The sequence below is a fragment of the Sinocyclocheilus grahami genome, unplaced genomic scaffold, assembly GCF_001515645.1.
Source record: "Sinocyclocheilus grahami isolate Dianchi unplaced genomic scaffold, SAMN03320097.WGS_v1.1 scaffold549.1, whole genome shotgun sequence".
Lineage (NCBI taxonomy): Eukaryota > Metazoa > Chordata > Actinopteri > Cypriniformes > Cyprinidae > Sinocyclocheilus > Sinocyclocheilus grahami.
Genome location: NW_015505728.1, coordinates 303,514 through 325,949, shown reverse-complemented (window position 1 = coordinate 325,949; position 22,436 = coordinate 303,514). Strand labels below are relative to the sequence as shown.

The window sequence follows — 22,436 nt, the reverse complement described above, 5'->3', positions numbered from 1 at the left end:
ACTAAACACCGAGATCAATATAAAGGCCAGGATCAATGCTTGAGATCCTTATAGCCCTGATTCTGCAATTAAATACATGCACACATAAAGAAACAAAGTAATAAAGTAGGGATGCACGATATTGGATTTTTGCCGATATTTTTCATCTAATTTAGGCCGATACCGATATATTTCCTTTTGTTTGGAAACAACACCAAGTCTATCTTACATCTAGGGATGCACCGAAATGAAAATTCTGGGCCGAAACGGAAACCGAATATTCTGGATGCACTTGGCCTGAAAACCGAAACAAACCATTTACAAAAATGCTTTGTCATGATTATTTTATTCAATAATATAAAGTAATTTTGTAAGACTTTTTAAAATTGAACTAAATTTTAATGATACTGAATTTTATATTATTTTTATTCACTTCTATGTAACAGATTAAGATATAAGTTTTTATTGTTTTTTTTTACTAATTATCCAAATAATTTATAGTCCTACAAAGCTATTATTATCAGAGCATATGAGCAGAGCATAGCGTCACTGAGGTAGCATTATTTTAGCAGCGTTGCCCAGTACAGCTGAACTAGCCTACACCATGTTACAGCGCAGTAGCGCTACTGCAAACCGGAACAAGTAGGCCTATACTGCATAGAAATTTCCTGTCAGCGCGTTATTTGGGTGGACTTTGCTTTTCCGACGAGCATGAGCGGTACACGAGCGAAACGCACATTCATAGATCGGAATATTGAGCGGAGCGTCGTGATGCGGAGAGTGAAACAATGGCGCTGAACACGGCGGGGCGCGCCATATTTATTATTATATGTAGCCTATATTTTCGGTGCATCCCTACTTACATCCCCTCCTTGTTTACAAATCTGAGGTAAGTCCATACATCCGATTTAAACACTAACGGGGCTTTCCTGATAACGTTCCGCGAAACCGCCCTCTTTATTTTACTAACTTACTGCATGCTGAAGGTGACCCAGCTGACCTCACCAGAAAAAACTTATTCTGAAATTCTGAGCTTATGATTTGTTTAAAAAATAAAACCTATTACACATTAATGAATAAATCAGTATATATACACAATTATTTAATTTACAAGTGTCATGTTTGTGATTTTTTTTTCATGTAAGCTATAGCTTCTGACCTTTAAATCAAAACTATCTTCCATACTAATAGTATAATAAAAGATCGATACTTGGCGTTCGTGTATCGATACAGTATTTGCCGCGGAAAATATAGCGATACAGCATAGTATCGCTATATTTTCCGCTCCAGACGATCTTGTCCCCCACCCCTAGAAATTAAGCAAAATATTTTACATTTTGGTTAGTTTTTAACATGAACTTATTTGTTAGAATTAAATAAACATATACACACACACACACATATATATATATATATATATATATATATATATATCTCAATTGCTGCATTTTTCCCCCCAGAAAGATGCAGTGTTAACCCTAAAATTTTATTTTAAGATTTAACATTTGTAGATGGTCTAAAGCAAAAGAGTTGTAAAAATTCTGAAAGCTTATTCTGAAATTCTGAGCTTATGATTTGTTTAAAAAATAAAACCTATTACACATTAATGAATAAATCAGTATATATACACAATTATTTAATTTACAAGTGTCATGTTTGTGATTTTTTTTTCATGTAAGCTATAGCTTCTGACCTTTAAATCAAAACTACTCATTATTTTATGACATCAATTACTGCTTTATTTAATCAAAAACACAGTCTAAATGTTATTTGTGTAGGCTATTTTACTTTTAATTTAATTAGAAGTAGGCCAACAGCGTCCCCTACAGATTAAAACTCCTTACGGAACGGGCATTAGGACCTGGGGGAGGATGCCGATGCTGCCGCTGTAGGTGCTTACAGTTTACTCTATCACACCTAACGCGTCATTCTGTACGTGCATTCTCAGTTTAAATGCAGCGAATCTAATCATCATTCAGACAAAACTTTGCTTCAGGAATGAGCCACACTGCTGACTTTATTTACATTTAAAGCCATTATCGGCCGATTCCGGTATCGGTCCGATAATATCGTGCATCCCTATAATAAAGGTATTCTCTTGGGTGTATATATGTATATATTAGGGGTTGCACAGACTAATCGACTAGTCGACTTCAATGCTCTGCCATGGCGCTTTAAGCTTGACGTCGACTAGTCGCTGGTCCTATAGAGGGCGCAACAGGATAAGAAATCTTTGAAGGAATTCCACATTTACGCTCCGTTTCCAAACAGTTCAAATGACAAATAAATGCATACTCTGAAAGCGCTCCACAAGACGTGTGATTATATTACTGGATGCTCAAAATTGAATGGGAGAATGCACGTTTTAAACAGCTTATTGTACAGGTAAGTTAATCGCCGTTCTAATCTAATGTGCTGCTGCACTGTAAGTTAATGCACACACATAGGCTACAGACAGTAGCGCACATCACGCGCACAGAGTCATTAAGCGCGGAAATGTATTGTAAACACAGTTCTGTGATTTTTCAATAAAATAGCTTAGAAACTGAAAAGTTCAAGGATGTATTTCTTAATAACTAGTAAATTCCACAGCTTCACTACTAGTAGAGAGACGCTGCCAGCAGTGCCAGGTAGAATTAATTCACACACGCAATTGCTGTCTCACTAATGCATTCATATTAATGTATTAATGTAATCTTTACTGTGCTACTTTGTGCTCGTTCTGATTTAGAACGAGCAGAAATCTGTGAGAAATATAATGACCCAAAATCAAAAGAACTGATAAAAAAGCTGTTATAGGAGCAACAGCCATGTGGGCAGCGCTGTGTCATACGCCATAGCTGTGCACAAGGTGTTTGTCACAGCCCCAGACTTATTTGTTCATTAATGACGTCATCAGAGACTAGTCGACTTCGACTCTCATCACATAAAAGTCGACTTCAAAAAATCAGAAGTCGTTCAACCCCTAGTATGTGTATATACAGTATATATTTATATATTCCAATAAGAAGTCATAAGAGAGGATATGACATCCACTCTAACCCTATGCTTATATAAACAACATGAAAAATGTGAGGATTTACACAATTATGCACAACGAACTCAGATTAAAACTAGGTGATTATACATCTGTGGGAGGAAAATGATTTTGAATCCCATTCACTGATCTTGAATAATGATGATCATGTCTTAACATGATCTGAAGCTCATAACTATATCTTTTCTAAGTTTCCAACACAAAAACAAATAATGGCACATGATGAGCTATTATTATGACATACAAGCACATAGGTCTATTCAGAGGACAGAAACCACTCATTCAGTAAGACTGACAAAAGCACAAGGCCAAAGAGATGGGTTACATAAAACGATAGCGCAATTTCCCCCACTATTTAGTTACAATACACCCGTACACAAAACCACAGGCTGCTCTGTTCATGCTCAAGCAGTGGAACAGCACATCTAATACAGTGGCATTGAAAAAAAAAATCAAGCACAGGAAAAATGGGCAAATCAGAGCGCCTTTGTGAGATGTTGTTCATGTGAAGTATACAATAATAATCATTTTTAAAAAGAATTAAAAATAAAATCTAACTATAAATAACAATTTAGGTATTTTTTAAACAACAAAGGAGTGAATTCAGAACATCTTTGCAGGATGTTGTTCATTTGTCTATGTAAAGTATGCAATAAAATGCAGAATAAAATAACTAAAATCAATAAATATAATTTTTAAAATACATGCAAAATAAACAAAAAATTATATACATATGTTAAAATATATGCAACTGGAACAAACCAGAAAAAGTCCTGCAAACTGTCATAGTTTGCGAATTTTACTCAATAACAATGTTTAAATGTACAGGTTGTCTGAAGAAGGCCTTTGACTGAAATGTTTAATAAAAACAATGCAAAATACAGTTTCATGGATGTTAAGAAATATTTATCAGAAGTCAGAAAATTGGATTAACTGATAAGAGCTGATCCAGTTTAATCCATTCAAAACTACTGATAATTATGGAAGTTCAGGAAGTTAATTTTGGGCCTTAACTGCAACGCATGTGGTATAATATAAAAGGGCACTCAGAGGTGTACTAAACTCTCTGATGATTTTAGCAATAAATATTTGAGAGGTTAAAAGCTGTGGGAGTTTGAGGAGAGAGGAGGAGGGAGGGCAACAGCTGGGCAGAGAGACAGAGGTGGAACATTGCCAATTAAATCAGAGTCTCGTCTTCCGGAAGCTTTAGTAGCTTAAGAGAGACAGACTATAGCAGCCGCTCTCTGCATGCAATCATTCCCCCACTGTACTCTGGTATCCCATCACCCCCTGCGTCAACAACATCATGGCGCTCTCCTGCTGCCAGCCTGGCTCCGTGCACATCACATGCAGTGACAGGCAAGTGGGCCGCACGTGCTAGCTATCTCACTGCAGTGAGGGAGAGGGAAAATCAGCCGCAGCTGGGGACTGAAGAGTCTGCAGTGCTGTGGTGTTCAAAAACAGAGGATGGAGTGATGAAGTAAGGTGAGGAGACAGAGAGACAGAGACTACAGGAGCTTGAATAATGCAAACTGACAGGACAGTAAAAGCATGAAAAAAGAGAGGAAAAACAGAACAGATGAAAGAGACAGTGAAGAGATGATTAGCCGTTGGATATACTGCCATTTAATTAAACTGAATGTATAAGAGGATTGCTGGTCTTCACTTCTAGCTATCTACTAACATCTAGCATTGTATTTATATTATGTATAGTGTTCAAGCAATCAAGCAATCTTTTTTTATTTAGAGCAAGGGTACTGATAGTCAATATAAATTAAATATAATACAATTTAAAGGTATAGTTCACCCAAAAATGACATGAAGGTGAGTAAATGATGATAGAATTTTTATTTTGGGGTCAACAAAGCATTTAATGAATGCAAATAAAATGTACACACAATTTCTCAATTTTATTTGATCAAAAATACACTGATTTAAAATAACTGTTTTCTATTTTAATATATTTTAAAATGCAATTCATTCCAGTGGTAGCAAAGCTGAATTTTTAGCATTATTACTCCAGTCTTCAGTGTCACATGATCCTTCAAAAATCATAATATGCTGATTTGGTGTTCAAAAAACGTTTTATTATTATCAATGTTAAAATAGTTGAGGAAATATAATTTTTTTTAACGATGTTAAAGTCTTTACTGTCACTTTTCATCAAGTTAATGCATCCTTGCTGAACAAAAGTATTAATTTCTTAAAATCTTACTGACTGTAGTGTATCTTACACAATAGCTGATCAATTCATTATCGATGCTGATCATTCCAAAATGGTCAAATATCATTAGCCTTGCACATATCAATCAAATAATATTTATGAGCCATAAAAATGTTATTAAAAATGTCAACTGTTCAAGCAGAAATGTGAGAAAAATCAAATTTAAATAATCACATGGAAAAACATTTTAACACCATTCGATTCTTATCCTATGTCAGTTTTTTTCCTGTATTCATTCTTGCACAAGCTGAAGCATGATGACATAACGTACAGGGTCCACATGTACCACCTACCAAATATAGGATGACTTCACCAACTCAACATTCCAGTGCACGCTGACTAAACAAACATTACAAGAGGTTGTGCGGCCTACTAAACTTTGAGCCTAGTTCAAATGACAACAGCAACATTCTCCACATATTGGACATATTGTGAACACATGGCAATGCTAGTTAAATGGATATTTCGCTTATTTTTGTTTATTATTATTATTATTATTATTAAAAGAAAGCCAGTTGCAGGAAGACTTCCCAAAAATCGTCAAAACATCATGGCGCTTTCAAAAGCATAAATTTTTCCAGTTTTGCTAGAGGCACATAAGTTAATTCCAACCCATTTCAATTCTATAATGTGACATTTCAGAATGAAATGGATATTAAATGAGTAAGAATGCAGGGTGGGACTTCTTAACCTGCTGGGAATTGATTCAATTGGGAAAAGTGGTTTCTATAGTTTTCCTCTGGAATAATGTCCGTAGATGAACCGTTCACAATAAGACCAGGGCTGCATTTCCCAAAAGTATCATAAGCCTTGCTCTTAGAAACCATATACACCAATGTTCTCTATGGATCAACTAAAGCTCACAATGCTTCTGGGAAATGTAGGCATGTGTATGAAGTAAATGTGGTCAATTTCCTAGGGATATTAAGGTCTAGGCTAATTTTCTACCACAAAACAGCATAATGTATGAAACAATAAACTGTTTACAAATCATTTAAAGTGAATTTAATTAGGCTGGCAATAGCCATTATGGCTTTTGTTTCAAAAATATGGAAAAGAGTATACAGACAGAAAAATCTAAAATGTTTTTGTTCAACTTCGGAAGCAAAACATAACACTTAACAATAAAGGGAGGTGTCATACACAACAGTTGCTTTCTATGAAAGTCACATCTACCCCCCACTATTACGAAGTCCAGGGTGGTACAAAAGAAAAAAGGGCTTACATCATCTCATGAACAAAGAAAAAAGACAGTTTCTTGCCCTCCTTATCTCCCCACTCCATTTTCCTCTCTCTCCCCAGTCAGACACATTTCCTCTGTAAGCTGCTTAAAGACAGAATGTTCTGCTGATCTTAAGCAACTTGAGGGGTTTGCTACAATTTTTATTTTATTTTTTTACATACATTTACAGGACTGTGTGACATATATCAGGTCTCATTGTGTGAAACCAGAGCTGTGTGTCTTTCAGTTTAACTGAGAATGCATACATTTGAAATGAGTTTGAATAGAGGTAGATGCAGATAGATGCAGAAAATGCAGATAGATGCAGAACTGTAATTCAGATATAAAAATATAAGCACAATTAAAATGGAAAGAAATTATATTAGGGTTGGACGATGTCTACAGTGAAACATTGCGATGGACGATGACATCGCGGGGGGTGGGTTGTAGGGTTAGGGGGTGTGCCCAAAGCGTGAATCCGTATTTAGAAAGGCACAGAAAACAAATAACGATTGCTAGTGGTTACCTGTTAAATTACAGTACATAAAATTTTACGTAGCCTACCACATAAACAGAGTAAGGAGATGTGACTGAGGACGATGGCGAATGATTTGCAGATCCTGAGCACCACTGACAAACATCTAATCTTGTAAAATATGTGGTAAGTACTGCCGCTCCATAGTATAAACAGACTACGTGCGATCGCGAATCTCGAAAGTGAAAGTGAAACTAAAAAGCGATCATGCATTCAAAAGCAGTTTCAATGCCAGGCATAATAGAATAAATTCATATACAGTATAATTACCCAATGATATAACTGCAAGAGAAAGTATTGAAATATATATTTTCCTCCCATCTCGGGGGGAGATCACGATGCCGGCTCAACATTGTGATGTCTATCGCTGATGGCATCGTCTATTGGCCCAACCCTAGTATATAATAGTTGTAAGTGTAGTTTGCCACAACAAATTTAATTTTTCAGTATGATTTACCCATACACATATTATCATATACACAACATATGGCATATGTCCAGGCACAACATACATTCATTTTCGCTTATTTTTATAAAAGGTGCCAATAATTCTAGCACTGCTTTATATCTCACTAATCAGCATAGAAAAACCAACATAGAATTAATGAAATATGGAACCTTTTGATACACAAATTTGCTATTAGTACACTTGTAGCTCAATATTTCACATAATGTACATTACATTTTTATTTCTATAAAGTAATCTGAAAACATTTTTGTGCTGTTATGGCAAAATCAAAACCTCTTTTGATGATCACATAGGTATAAAATAATATATTCCACATATTTGGGAATAAATAGGTATAATTAGTTAACATTAATGATTAAACTTGTTCTGGACTAATTAAACTAAAGAAGTTAAATTCAACTTGCTAAATCCCTCTTTGAATTGCAATGCAATAAATCATTTTTCCTGTCATTCCAATTGACCTATCGGTAAGCCCCTCTCCTCGAACGCAGATGAGCCAATGGCAGTCGAGTATCAGTTGCACGGGGAGCGGAACTCGGACATCTGTAGGTTTCAGCGCCATAGAGAAACATTGGAAGATCCGAAGCTCGCATCATTTTTTTATGGGGTTTATGCTTCAAAAATGGAAAAACAATGTGCCTGGGGTACTTGTAACAGTGATTACAGGTATCCTGAGAGGATAGGCAATGGAATTTATTTTATTCCATTTCCTAAACCTAAACAAAACGGAGCAAAATGTCCCAAAGCATTCACTCCCAATCCCAATGAAGACAAAAAAGTTAGTTTTGGTTGTCATACTCTCATTAAGTTACTATTTTCATCTGCTCAAGCAGAACGTTAATGTCATCTTGTGCTTTAGCAAGGTGTCTCTGGCTAAAACTAGCTAACGTTAAAGTTAGTGAGTCCATACAAACCTAAATAGCAGACTGTTCTCACGTCTTGTACAGTGTAGAACAAAAACACATAAACGTAGGTCTCTTTATATTAAACTGGTTAAATGTATATAATTTAATCGTACCCTGCTATACATGAACAGTGTTGATCCGGGATGTTGTTATCTGCGATTGTGACGAACGTAACATGAGGTTTCTCCCGCTTGCATTGTGATCTGTAAACCCTCGCTTCCAAATTAATATCCACAATATTTATTTTAAAATCTTTTAGATATCCCTCCATGGCATATTTAAGTCCCACTTGAATGGTGGTCATTCTGTGTCCAAAATTGATCAACAAGATATGGGGAGCAAGGTTTTCGAACTGACAGCTGTCATTGTAAGACAGTTAGCAACTCCGTTTGTTTGTCTGAGTTCGCAATAGTAACTAAAGGGGCCACCCTTAGTTACCGATAGGCCAATTCAAATTCCAATGTATCATACAGTGGGGTGTGGCCAATTCAATACAAATTCATCATGAACGGAGAGAGAATTTTTAAATTCTGAATTTTGCCCAACCCTGGTCCACTGGGTAAGAGTGACATTCTTTACACCTCAGTAAATAATTTACTCACTAATTTTAAAAACGGGCAGGATGCTTGGGTTAAGATGAACAGACAATTGATTTATAGGCAACATCTAGAGGGTTAGTGCTACATATACTTTCCAAAACAAATTCATCTAGATCCTGCATAGTAAAAGAGTGTTGACAGCATTTTGTCCTTCACTGGCTAAACAGGTCCTTTGGATTGAAAGTCTAGACAGCATTAATGATCATATAAACAGCACTGTGGTGCAAACATGTCAGTACATGATTTACTCTTTGATGGGGCACAGAAGCCTTTATTAATCAGTTTTAAGCTCTGCAACAACACCATTAGAATAGAGATAACCACAAACGCTTTTAATTTAGGTTAGCCTATCACTTATCAGAAATGTGAAGGAATAACCACAACAAGACAACAACTTTTCTATAGTGTACAAACCACAAAGTGGTGAATTAAGAAGAATATGCAACTTCTGGAAGAGTCAATCAATTCTGTTTTACTACAACCAACACCATGGTGAAGCCAGGGCTGTCAAAGCTTGTAGAGTAACCGAGTCAGCATTATTTCAAAGGCAAAACTGTTTTCTGATACGGACACATCACACATGAAGAGCCAACCTCACCCAAACCCTGCCCGAATACTTTCCACATTACTCCCAACATCAATTGCTGTCTCTGTCAAGGCTGGTGCTTGTCAATAAAATGCGGCGTGAACAAATTAATTTGTTCTCAGGCAGTTGCAACTTGCAAGTGAGTACTTACTGACATCCAGCAAAACCTGACGTTGAAAAACACTTTCCTGAAATAACCCTCCTAGCATTATAAGAAAACTATTAGGGTTGGGCGATATATATATCAAACAATCATAATATATTCACAATGATCTTGCTGACAACATTAAATGAAGAAATGTTGTAAATATTGCAATGATTTTCATGTGCTTTTTATTTGGCCATCAAGTTGCTATAACACAAGTTGTACAATCCTTCCTTGTCTCACGAGTTGAAGAATACGACAAATGTTTAATTAATATCTCTGATTTAAACCTGACAAACCCCCAACTGCTGCCCAGGCACCACAGCAAAAAATGGCTGCCCACTGCTCCAGCATGTGTTCATGGTGTGTGTTCACTGCTGTGTGTGTGCACTTTGGATGGGATAAATGCAGAGCACTAATTCCGAGTATGGGTCACCATACTTGGCCACGTCACTTCACTTTTCACTTTAAAATATATACAAAACACAGCAGAGCTAAGCTTCATGACGCCAGACGCTTGACATAACTGCTACTCTATATTTACAAGATGCTCAAGGAAGTGACATCAAAGATAAACAGGCTCTGAACACTGTCAAAATAATATACCACAATCAACAAAACCTATGCAGAAAAAAAAAAAACACTCCGTCTCAGCACTGCAATGCTATAAGGTCAAGGAGAAATATTTGAAATACAAATCTCACATGGATGCCTCTTAAGAGGATTTTGGCATGATTCCCATTAAACACTTTATCTCCATTAATTGCCAGTGTTAGCATTTGATATTCTAGGACAGGGTTCCTCAAATCTTGCCCTGGAGGTCCAATGCGCTGCAGAGTTTAGCTCCAACCCTGATCAAACTCAGCTACCTGTGATTTTTCTAATGATTCTGAAGACATTGATTAGCATGCTCAGGTGTGTTTGATTAGGGTTAGAGCTAAACTCTGCAGGAAAGTGGATCTCGTGGGCCAGATTTGAGGATCCCTGTTCTAGGGCATGAAACCAGTAATTGAGTATAAGCCATCTTATTTCACCCTACAGCCTTCTTAAATGTCTACTGTAGACAGCATTCAATATAAGACGCCTATTGCATAAATAATCATGTATAAATATAATAATAAGATTATGGTTAGTCATGTAATTTAATTTTGGTCTGAATTCTTCGAGCACAAGACCAGAGCAAAAATTAATACCAACAATTAGCCTAATCATCTACACCTTTGAAGGCACAATATGTAATTTTCGCCACAAGAGGGCGCGTATTCAAAATAAACAAATAGACAAAGGCATAGTTAGATGACATGTCTGAGTGTGGAATCATGGGAGTTGTGGTTTTCATCCCCACAGCCGATGCAATCCGACGGGACTCGGGCAGAACTCATGTTCATGGATGAGCTAATGATTTATTAACGTAGTAGAATGAAGCAGGGTGAGGCCGTCGAAGCGAAACGAGGCCGCTGAACGAGCGTGACACACGGCTCGAAAGCAGCGGAGCTTTTATTATGCCACAGTCGACTGCTTCCACTCCTTCTGGTCGTGCGTATGTAGGAAAAAAAAGCAGCACTGTTTTATCATACTAGATACATTTGAAAGTTCTGTTTTAATGCTACTGTTTTAATGTGCGGTCATCACCGGTCTATTAAAACGCACAACATATTAAAGCGTCTTTGGTGTTTCCATGTTTTCTACAAAACAAAACCCGGAAATCAAAGGGTTATGACTTCATTGGCAGGCGACACAATGACACAATAGACACGGTCCGTGTCACTAGTTAAAATTGCTTATTTCTCTGGATTTAAACATTCTTCGAAACATTTGGGATAATGCAAATACACAAGTCAGCAAAATATATAACACTGTTCTAGTGGTTTTTGGATATTTTAATAAAAAATCTTACATATTGTGCCTTTAAAAGGCCCAGGTCAGCAAATAAATAAATACGTTATTTCTGATCTTCACTTCAATCCAAAAGGACGTACTTTCTTCCATGAGGAACTATGAAAACCTTTTTGCATTAGATGTAACTACACAGAAAACAAATGCACAGACATTTAACTAAACTATAATTTTGTGTGTTCAACAGAAGTAAGTCATACAGGTTTGGAACAACATGAGGGGAAACAAATGATGACCAAATTTCCATTTCTGGGTGAATGAATGCTTTAATCTTCATTTAAAGACGTGGACACAAAGTGAAGCCTCTCATTGTGTCTGATCTTGAAATATGTCAACATGAAGGGCTGTAAATGTTCCAGTGACCTCAAAAGCCTGCTCCGTTTCGCTCAAGGGAACGATTCAGGCCCTCAATTCTATGCCAGACAACTGCCTGAAGGAGAATTCCAAAAGAAAGGCCATTGCTTTATAACCCATACTACCCAATCCAATTGAAACACCACCCTGCACCATTTACTGCCATTCAAACCTGCAGAAAATTATGGTTAAGCATCTAAATGTTATAAAAAAGCCTCTTACCTTGAAGTTACTGGAGTTAACCCAAGAGGTGGCGATACCGTCCACCATTTTATCCAGTGCAGTCTGGTCACTCTCCAGGTCGTGACACTTGTCAGCATCTGTGATGTAGTCGATGAGCTCCGGACCCATCTGCAACCTGCGGGCCACATCCTTCTGTAGAACCTGGGTCAGACAGTACTCTATATTGGGCTCCATGGCCTATGATGTCCTGCCACCACCCGTATGGCAGTGGAGAGGAAAAACAAAATAAAAAAATAGGCCTTTAGCGTGTACAATCCAGGCAAAACAAGAGCACACGCTTATTAATATCCCGTGTTGATTAACACTATGAGTGCCACAGGCTGGCAAGAAGCTGAGAGGTAGGGATGTCGACTCGGGAATGCAAACAATGCACCATATGTGACTAGACAACAGCTGATGAGGACTGCGAATTCTCCTTTTTGTCCCTTTAGGAGGCAGCCAAACCACTAGCAGCGGCAGAAGCGCTTTTGGTTGCGGTGGAGCAGCAGGAGTTGTTGTAACTAGAGCAGGAGAGAGAGGGTCCAGCGGAGCATTGCTTCATAATTCAGAGGTCCTCCCTGCTCAGGATGAGAAAAGAGAACTGTTAGCCGAGCACCACCTCTGGATATCAAATGCCAGTGCGGCTGGACCTGCATTTTTGTCAGCTCAGATCAGCAGCCACTTACGAGAAAAGCAGAAAAGCCCTTTGATGGTGACATAACTCAAAGTCCGGCTTGCATTCTCTTAACTAGTTATTTGCTGACCACACATCAGCTGCACGGCTTTGTGGGATACAGCAAGAGAGAAATTCCACTCATATTAAAGGGGTAGTTCACCCTAAAATGAAATTAACTCATCTCTGTCATTTTTAACCAATTTGATGTTTAACAAAAAGGAAAAAAAACACCATAAAAGCACCACAACAGCAGTCCATACAGCTACTAAACTACTAGATAAAGTCCTGACTGTGTTACACAGCAGTAATGCCATCACTAGGATACTTGCCTCCCAACTGCATTGAGACAAAAATCTGCTAAGGCATCATGGGAATAATCTGGCTGCAATCACAGTTGGTCACCGCAAAGTGTATTACTCTGATAAGCAGATTACCTGATGCCCGGACTCCAATTTTTCTGAAAGACTTCATGAAATGAGCAAAAGATACACTGTCCATTGATCAAAGCAGAACATTGAAAATGATGAATGTACTGGTCACTGAGGCAGTTAATGTGTGCGTGTGTAGAGTGGAGTACAAAATGAAAGTCTGAGACCTAAAATATCAGTTTCTGGATCCCAAACTAATGTAAAATAAATACAATAATACTACTAATAAATACATTTTTAAAAAGAAAGAACATTTTCAAAGTAAGATAAGAGATATTTAAGATTCTGCACACAAGATGCTCTTCATAACACGGTCAAATAAAATGGATCATTAGGTTTTGCACAAACTAGTTCATGCAGCTCATCTAAACAAATTTAAACAAATCTAAAGAAAACTCATTTTTAAATTCAACTTTTTCCATGCAAATTATTATGCAGATAATATTATGATACAATTTAGAAAAATGCAAAATAGAAGAAAGATTCACTGGTGATCTCAGACATTTGGTCCACACTGTATTTGTGTTTTCTCTCTTCACTGTCACAAGCGGTTTTGTTTTTGCATTACAAATCTGTGCCTGTACTTCATGTATCTAAGCTACACAATGGTGGGAGGAGACCTTGCCTAGTCTCCTAATTCTCCATAGATCAGAATCACAGGAGTTCATCATTTATGAACTGTGATGTCACCTTAATGTAAAACACACACACACACACACACACACACACACACACACACACACACACACACACACACAAACTACACATGATAATTCATTGATGGCAAGCATTATTTACATGTGCCTCCCTCAAACCACACATCACAAGCCTCCAATTACAGCTTAATTCATCTCTTTGGTGTTTAAAAAGTAACATATCAATCGATTTTAAAACTGGACAATTAGCAAAGAAACTAACCCTGCTGTACACAAGCTAAAACGATCATGCAGTAACCTAAATCCTCACCAGAACTGGGTGGACATCTGATTATAATTCAAAGCAAAATATACTACAGAACTGATGTACTACATAAAGAAAAATATATATCAAAACAAGTAGACTCAAACAGAATGTCATTTCAAGTGAATGACAGGTCCTATATGAGCATCATTGTAAATATATTTAACTTGCATTAACGCTCACGTAGTATCTGTCATTCACCCTAAATGAGATGCTTTACTCCGGAGGCTTTAAAAGACCGCATTGTCTTTTATATACGTTAACAATTCAAATATCAAGCCCCTTTTGTTGAAATCCTTATCAGTGTTTAATTACCAACTGTTTTCATGTCATATCTTGATGTATTTGTTTCTTTTTCATTGAACATCTAGCCGGTTATGCTAGCTCTCACTAGCCGACCGAATAAACTGTCAAAACTCCGGCGATTTACATCACACTGGTACATGTAAACGACAAGCTTGGTTGAAATAATAGGTTATATACTCACTCTGCCAAATCTAGCGGTGGTTTCTGTGTGAAATGACACGGGCTGGGTTATTAAAGGTAAACGAGGTTTGTCTCTCTAGTGCTGCTCCTGTAGACACAATGATGGAGCTGGAATGCGCATGCGCTAAATACCTCTGCTCTATTACTGAATTAATGTAAAATCCGCTTACAGATTTGATACAAACGTTTCATTTTATGTCATTATGACTGCTAGCCATAACGGCTAGCTTGTACCCCTTTATTATGTATGTAATGTACAATATGCGAGTCATTTCTCCATCTATAAACACATTTACCTTTGTAATTACCGATATTTGCTCTTATATTTTGAATGTTTTTCCACACACTAGCCTACAGATATGTTGTTTACACCCGCATATTAGAAATCCTCTGGTGTCCTTCTGTCTCGCTGCCACATGGTCATTTTTCCTTGTGTAGCTAAAACAATGACCTTTATGGCAGGCTATTTTAACATTGATTCCTGAAAACTAACCTATTATTTGATTTTAATTGCTAGCAAGTAATCCAATAGCAAACAGCATCTTTTTTTTCAACTAGCTCAGAGACACTCGTTACTAGAAATTACTCAAATATGTATTTAAATTGTATCTGGTAAACTTTTATTTAATCTTCTTTCCTTATAATTTTAACTATGCAGAAATCAATCATATGATTAGCAAATGACAAAGCAATTGAAACTAGTGAGATTGAGACTATATATAAAATATAATCAGAATATCAACATGCCCAATAATTATGCATGCAGTGTGTGTATATATATATATATATCACGATAGACAAACCAGCAAGAAACGTTGTTTAAGTGGAAAAAAAATCTAAATTTGCCATTAACAGAATAGCTAGGATAATGACTAGTAGCAAAATAATACGAAAGTATTTCAGACTATTTAAGTAGATGCAAATCAGTTTAAACAAGTGAGAATATAATTAATGAAACTTAATTATATTGGTTCACTTAAGCCAATTAAAATATGTGCTAGCAAAACAGATATTAATACATTTTAAGGAACTTAATGTTAAAATGGCTTGCCATATTAAATTCAAGGCGATGAAAAACGACTCCGGGCTCCATCTAGTGGTTATCCTGATAAATGCATTTCTATTGATCTCCATTTCTTCCATAACGCCCCTCAACTTACATGCAAGTTGTCAGTGACAATTTATACAAATTGTTTACTCAAAATAGCTTTAAAAAGCAATAAAGACATTTATTTGATCCCCTTTTGTGGGTTAAGCACATGTTTTGCCAATATGTCTGAAGATAGCACTGGACAGAATACATAACACCAAAATAATGTGTCAGAAATACAATGCAATCCATCCTACCATTTAATTTTCAAATGAACACAATATACATTTTGTGTATTACAAAGTCAATCGGATCTTATCAACCTCTGGAAGACCACATTGCACCCCACGAAGGTAATTGGTGGATCTGCATAAAACACACATCAAAACAGATGCCTGATAATCAGGATAATGTTTGTGATCCTCTTCTCCAGCCACAGGGGAGGACTGATCTAATCACATACAAATGGCTCAAACAGTGAGTCCAGTGTCCCATCTAAAACAGGGCTTGAAGTCTATTTATTAGTCATTAAATTCTCCTTTTAAGTCGTATGCTCCCCTTCAGCCGCCTCCTCTTCTTCACCAGACTCTTCCTCACTATCTTTCACATCATCGCTGTTTTCTGGAACAGATTTGATGATTATTTCGTCATCAACATCATCGTCCTCAACTCTGATCGACTTCCTCCTCTCCAAAACTGATGGTGTGCACACTGGTGTGACATCCTAAATGCAAATAAATTGTCTTTTAAACACTAGTAGCATAAGATTACATATCCTAGTCATTTTCTATGGTAAATGTTGGCACATGGGTTTCATTGTCAGTCACAGTGACTGACAATAAGCTTAAAATGTACCAGTTTCTGTTGGCACAGTAATCTTACTTCAGTCAATGGTTACAACTGAGGTAATTTTCAGTGTGCCCAGCATATGCCCACAAAATCAGTGGAAGAAATGCATACATTTACTGAAATACTTAATCTTTAGGGGTGTAATGATACACGCATTCGTATTCATCCATTCAGTACGAGGCTTTTGGTTCGGTGCGCATTACAAACCGAACGATTCAATGGACTAATCCTATTACATTTTGAAAATAAAACAGCTTAAAGTGTGTGAAAATGTTCTCAGTGCCACTGCGTTCAACAAGGCAGCCTAAATGACGTAACGGGCAACGTGCTGTCTGTCCAGTGGCGTAGTGGAGCGAAAGACCTTGCTGGGTTGCGTCGAAAGACAATGATCTTGTATCGACAATAGCCAGAAATATTGTTCAAAAACAACAATTATTGGCAATATTAAGAGGATTTGCCATTTCCAATTAATGTAGGCCTGTTACATTCTTATTTTTATTAGGCCTATTATTATTATTAAGAAGTTACTTTTATTAGGCCTATTAAATTAAAATTACAATTAATTTGCCCCGCAATAATTACCAAAAAACTGACGTGCTGCGAGGATAACAAAAGATTAGGTAGGGCTGCACGATAAATTAACTACACAGAGCCATTGTTCACTGACGAGCTGCGCAAAACCACGTTCATATTCGCATGATTTTTTGCGCAGCTCGTCCGTGAACAACGACTCTGTGTAGTTAATGCTGCTCAATGTGAAAGCCCACAGGCGATGGAGATTTACTGCTGATTACAGAAACGGCTTTACTGACAAGATGCACATTAAATATCGCATGCGATTTATCGTGCAGCCCTAAAATTAGGCTATATATTTACTCAATAAAAAAAAAAATAAAAAAAAAGGTATTTTAAAACAGGTCTATTATACAATGATTTATAGGCCTACAATTAAAATATTAACACTGCAGTCATCAATCAAAATCAATGAAATAAAGATTTATTTCAAGCACCGACTTTCAAAAACAACCAGTTTAACACGAAATGTTTCTTTTTTTTTTCACTATGTAATATTAGAAATATTAAGGGAATAAATAAAAACAGGTAGCTATATACCGTTATTAGTATAAGTTGAAGTAGATTCGTCTCTCGTCGTCTTTGAGAGAATCAAAATCAATGAAATAAAGATTTATTTCAAGCACCGACTTTCAAAAACAACCAGTTTAACACGAAATGTTTCTTTTTTTTTTCACTATGTAATATTAGAAATATTAAGGGAATAAATAAAAACAGGTAGCTATATACCGTTATTAGTATAAGTTGAAGTAGATTCGTCTCTCGTCGTCTTTGAGAGAATATGTGGCGTCAGATGCCGAAAGCTCAGTTATTACTCCGTCATTTCGTTTTTACTTTCACTTTCTGCATAGTGAATTGACTGAGATTAAGACGCATAACTCCTGCACAAAGTTTGCACGTTGCTTGTGTGTGATATCCATTTGGCTTGCCTTCATGGTTTAAAACAGAAATATTTCCAACATTGCGACGTAACCAATTACCCCCGTACCGAACTGAACCGCGACACCACTGTGTCGTATCAAACCGAAGCGTGAATTTCGTGAACCGTTACACCCCTATTAATCTTACCTCACTGCATACTGAAACATCGGCTTCAGATTGGGCTTTCTTGGCAGGAATCTGAGCTGCCTGAAAAAAGAAGGGGAAAAAAACAACATGGTCAAACTAAAATACAACAAAAAGCATTTTAAAGGAATAGTTCACCCAAGAATAAAAATTAGCTGAATATTTACATAGGACTTTGTTTCTTCTTTGGAACAGATTCAGAGAAGTTTAGCATTACAGCGCTTGTTCACCCTGGTTTCACTGGAGGAAGTGTTAATATGGATTTATATTAATTATGGTTATTAGTTTGACCAGAAGTGATGGTCAAAATATGAGATAAAACGCCTTAATGAGGATTCACAAACATGCAGCTTTTCAATTCACTGAGATTAAGTGATGGACTGGAGCCATGTGAATTATTGTTTTTATCAACTGTTTGGACTCATTCCGACGGTATCCTTTCTCTGCAGAGGATCCATTGGTGAGCAAGTGATGTAAAGCTAAATTTCTTCAAATATGTTCCGATGAAGAAACAAACCCATCTACATCTTGGATAGCCTAAGGGCGAGTATTTTTTTTTCAAATTTTCATTTTTGGATTATCTATTCCTTTAAATGATCTGATTAAAAATAACAACATAGTACTTACAAATCCTGGGAAATCATAGTCAATGCCCTTTGCCGCTAGTCTCTTGCGTAGCTTAGACTCTTTGCTTAAAAGCTTTTCACCAAGTTTCTTCAGATCTTCTTCCGCATGCTGTTTGTTATGACGAGAAACTGCAGGCTGCGTTGGCTTCTTGAAGACCATCCTGGAACCTACAAATAGCTTTTCATGGACCTTCTCAGGTGGCATCACATGACCTATACAGGACAAAACACAGTAATGTTTAGACAACATATGTAAGAAAATATACATGCAAAATCATTTACACAACTCACACTTTATGAGCCGTTCTCCAATAAGATAGTTGTTCATGGTCTCAGCCACAATCTTAGCCACCTCATCACACTCAAACTCCACAAATCCATAGCCTTTGCTCCTTCCAGTCTGTGAAAGATGAGTTTAATAATACTTGCATTAAAATCTTTAAAGCAAGGTATTATCCACTAGTATGACTCTTGTGTGTTTACAGTGTTGGCACATTGGTTTTATTGCACAACAACAGAGTTGGCGATAAGCAAAACGTACCTTATTGCTGTCTGCACAATTATCTTATCCAAAGCAACAAATGCCAAAGATAATTTTCAGATTGTGCCATTATTATTTTATGTTAAACATAAATTATATGTACATACAAGCAAACATCCCAAATTCTCAAGTCTTTATTTGAAAATATTTGGAAGCCATCCCTATGGGATCAAACATGTTTTCTGGATCTTATGTGTTTCTTTATAGAACTTCTACTATAACTCAAATTAGTTTAAAAAAAATTATAGAAATTCCATCAGGATTCCTTTAGGATTTGTATTCAGCCACTTCATTAATACTTTCAATATATAATTTAAGAATCGGTTGTGTAATAAATACAGTGCACTAACCCAACTGATTGTATACTACAAGAACGTCATACCTTTTTACTCCTGGAAACTCTTATTCGTGTGACTTTGCCAAACTGTTTAAAATAAGATTTTAACTGGGGTTCAAACAATCCTCGAGGCAGATGGCCAACATAAAGCACTCCAGGAGAAAGCGACTGACCCTGAGGGAATATAATTAACATTATATTCAGCTCAAAATAATAAAATATGCAAGTCAACTAACGTTAAACAGAACAACGTCAAACAAAACTGAAGAACGTGCAAGCTTTGTAGAACAAATTAGTGTCGAATAAAGAGGTTTCTTCTATTCAAATAACATAATTATGTCTAACAAAGATAACTAAATAAATGTCAAATGTAACTTAAATACTTTTTCAACGTGAAGATAAATGATGGTTGGGCTGAACTCCAGCCACATGGTCAGCCCTCATACCGTTTTAGGACGATTCTTCACTTGCTGAACCTTCTTCTGAAACTCTGCTTCCTCCTTTAGATTCAGAGCCAGTAGGTTTTTCGCCGGCTTCTCTGATGATTTGCCCTCTGTCATGATTAAATATAAGATTGCTAAAATACATATATCTGTACGTTTCAGACCAAGTGTTGTGCTATCTCTCCTAAAACCACGTTGTGCTTCGTTCAGGAAGCTCTTCTTCTTCTTCTTCTTCTTTTGTGTTTAATGGCGGTTGGCAAACCAGCTTAAGGTGCATTTCCGCCACCTACTGGAATGGAGTGTGAGGCCTTCTTTTTCTTCTTCTTATATTTTTACGGCGGTTGGCATCCAGCGTAATTAGGTGCATTACCGCCACCTTCTGCTCCGGAGTGTGGAACACTAATTTACATTCTATTTATTAATCCCGTCCTTTTAAGAAAATTAAAGAAAGCTTTACTATTTATTTCACTTGCCCATTTTATTAAAGATTTAAAATGTACCACCTGAATTCCATTCTTCTTGATTTCAACTATCATATAACTTCCTCATATTTCTTACACTCAAGAATTGCCTGGGTTACTATTTCTTCTACTTTGCATTGTTCACATAGTCCATTTGGATGCTTCCCTAATATTTTGAGTGTACTATTAAGATTGGAATGTCCCAACAATGTTCTATTATAGACAACCTCTTCTTTCCTTGTTTTACCAATATGTCTTATTTTTTTACTTACTTTAACTAAATTGTAGAGAAATCTACCCTTTTCGTTGTTGTCCCACTTTATTTGCCATTCTGCAATAACCCTTTTCCAGATTAAAACCTTAATTTCAGATTTGCTTAGAGGAATTTATCATTCTATTTCCGCTCAGGAAGCAGCTAAGGTTCAAGAAGACAATTCACAATAAAAGTCACTACAAAATAAAAGTCCACGATATTTACCTTTTTTAATAAAATCATTTTTATTCATTGCTCTCATTGGGCCTCATTCATGAAACATTCGTAAATATAGGAGTAAATTCGGAGTAATTTACGCGTAAAACGGACCTTCCCGAAAACTCTCCTCCGGATTCACAAACACTTCGTACACATCAGATTTGATAGTTAAATGTGTGTATGTTAATGAAGTCCAATCATTTGTAAATAGGGCGCTCGTGCGCGCTCATTCACAATTAGCATAATCCCCGCCTGAGTGTCAGGAACGCAGTGGAATATTCTGGTCTACTTTCTCAGGTTTGGCTCCAGTATATTGCATAAATGCTAAAAACACTAATAGGCTATATGCCTAACAATCAATATTCAATAACGTGTGTCCACAAAAGCGTTTTTAGCCAGCTGAAAAACTGTCAGGCGCTCTTCTTAAAACGGCCAGCTGGTGGCGCTGGAGGACGCTTTGGTGGCACAGCGTTTTTCTAGCTGAGCCTGAGAGATGCTTCGGTTGCTATGATTTGAAATATCCACGGCAGTAACATATTACTAGTATCTCATTTTAAGAATATTACTGAATTTAACAATTCAGTAACCAGCAATATGAACTTCTCTATTGTTGTTTTACAAGTAGGATGATTGGTCGGTGTAGTATTTGTCCCGCCCCTCCTCCATTGATTGGACGGCTGGGTAAAAAGTGACACAAGCAGTTTATCAACTCCCAGCTACCAAAAAAAAAACCCGGAGCAAACAAACTTGTAAAATACTATATGATGGCGGTGCATCAAAATTCAGTTGCATTAGTTTGCCAAAAAGAACACAGAACGTTTTACGCAGTATTTACACGTGGTAGGGAGCAGGTGTACAGTTCTTTCGTACCAACTAACATTTTGAAAATACGAACACTTTCACGCATCTGAAAATTTACGTCAGGACGGCTTTATGAACGATTTACACAAAAATTCGTTCTGCTCGTGTTTCATGAATGAGGCCCATTGTTCTTATGATATATGTTGATAACATAGGTTGCTATTTTATTGTTATGTTTTAATTAATTCATATTTTTTCATCTACTTAAATTAAAATACTACTACTACTACTACTACTAAAACTTTGTTTGGTTAACGTTTGCCTGACTGGCAGTGGGTTTTTACTTTGCTTGTTCATCATTTTACTAATAAAAAAAAAAACACTATTAATACTAATTGTTGTCATTTAATTAAAAATACATTTAATAAAAACTAAATCAGGTGCAAAATGAATAA

General features: G+C 36.6%; 2 protein-coding genes across 15 annotated transcripts in view; both read right to left on the bottom strand.

The window, feature by feature from the left end:
- The window catches only part of LOC107555920 (CLIP-associating protein 1-like), an 85,724-nt gene extending 70,851 nt beyond the window's left edge, over nucleotides 1-14,873 (bottom strand). For 10 of the 14 annotated variants that reach the window (XM_016238866.1, XM_016238868.1, XM_016238867.1 and 7 more), the window contains exons 1-2: nucleotides 14,725-14,873; nucleotides 12,174-12,751 (exon numbers count right to left, since the gene is read on the bottom strand). In XM_016238866.1, the coding sequence (XP_016094352.1) occupies nucleotides 12,174-12,368 (195 nt within the window). In that variant the 5' untranslated portion in view covers nucleotides 12,369-12,751; nucleotides 14,725-14,873. The remainder of the gene's footprint in view (nucleotides 1-12,173; nucleotides 12,752-14,724) is intronic. The other 4 variants (XM_016238872.1, XM_016238873.1, XM_016238875.1 and 1 more) reach the window with 1 other exon arrangement.
- A 963-nt stretch (nucleotides 14,874-15,836) lies between these two features.
- Nucleotides 15,837-20,509, bottom strand: nifk (nucleolar protein interacting with the FHA domain of MKI67). The gene is made up of 6 exons (XM_016238861.1): nucleotides 20,251-20,509; nucleotides 19,850-19,978; nucleotides 19,218-19,326; nucleotides 18,928-19,139; nucleotides 18,304-18,363; nucleotides 15,837-16,537 (listed from the first exon to the last, which is right to left on the bottom strand). Exons 1-6 carry the CDS (start codon nucleotides 20,362-20,364, stop codon nucleotides 16,355-16,357), a joined length of 807 nt encoding a protein of 268 aa, XP_016094347.1. The 5' UTR covers nucleotides 20,365-20,509; the 3' UTR covers nucleotides 15,837-16,354.
- Nucleotides 20,510-22,436: the final 1,927 nt, after the last annotated feature.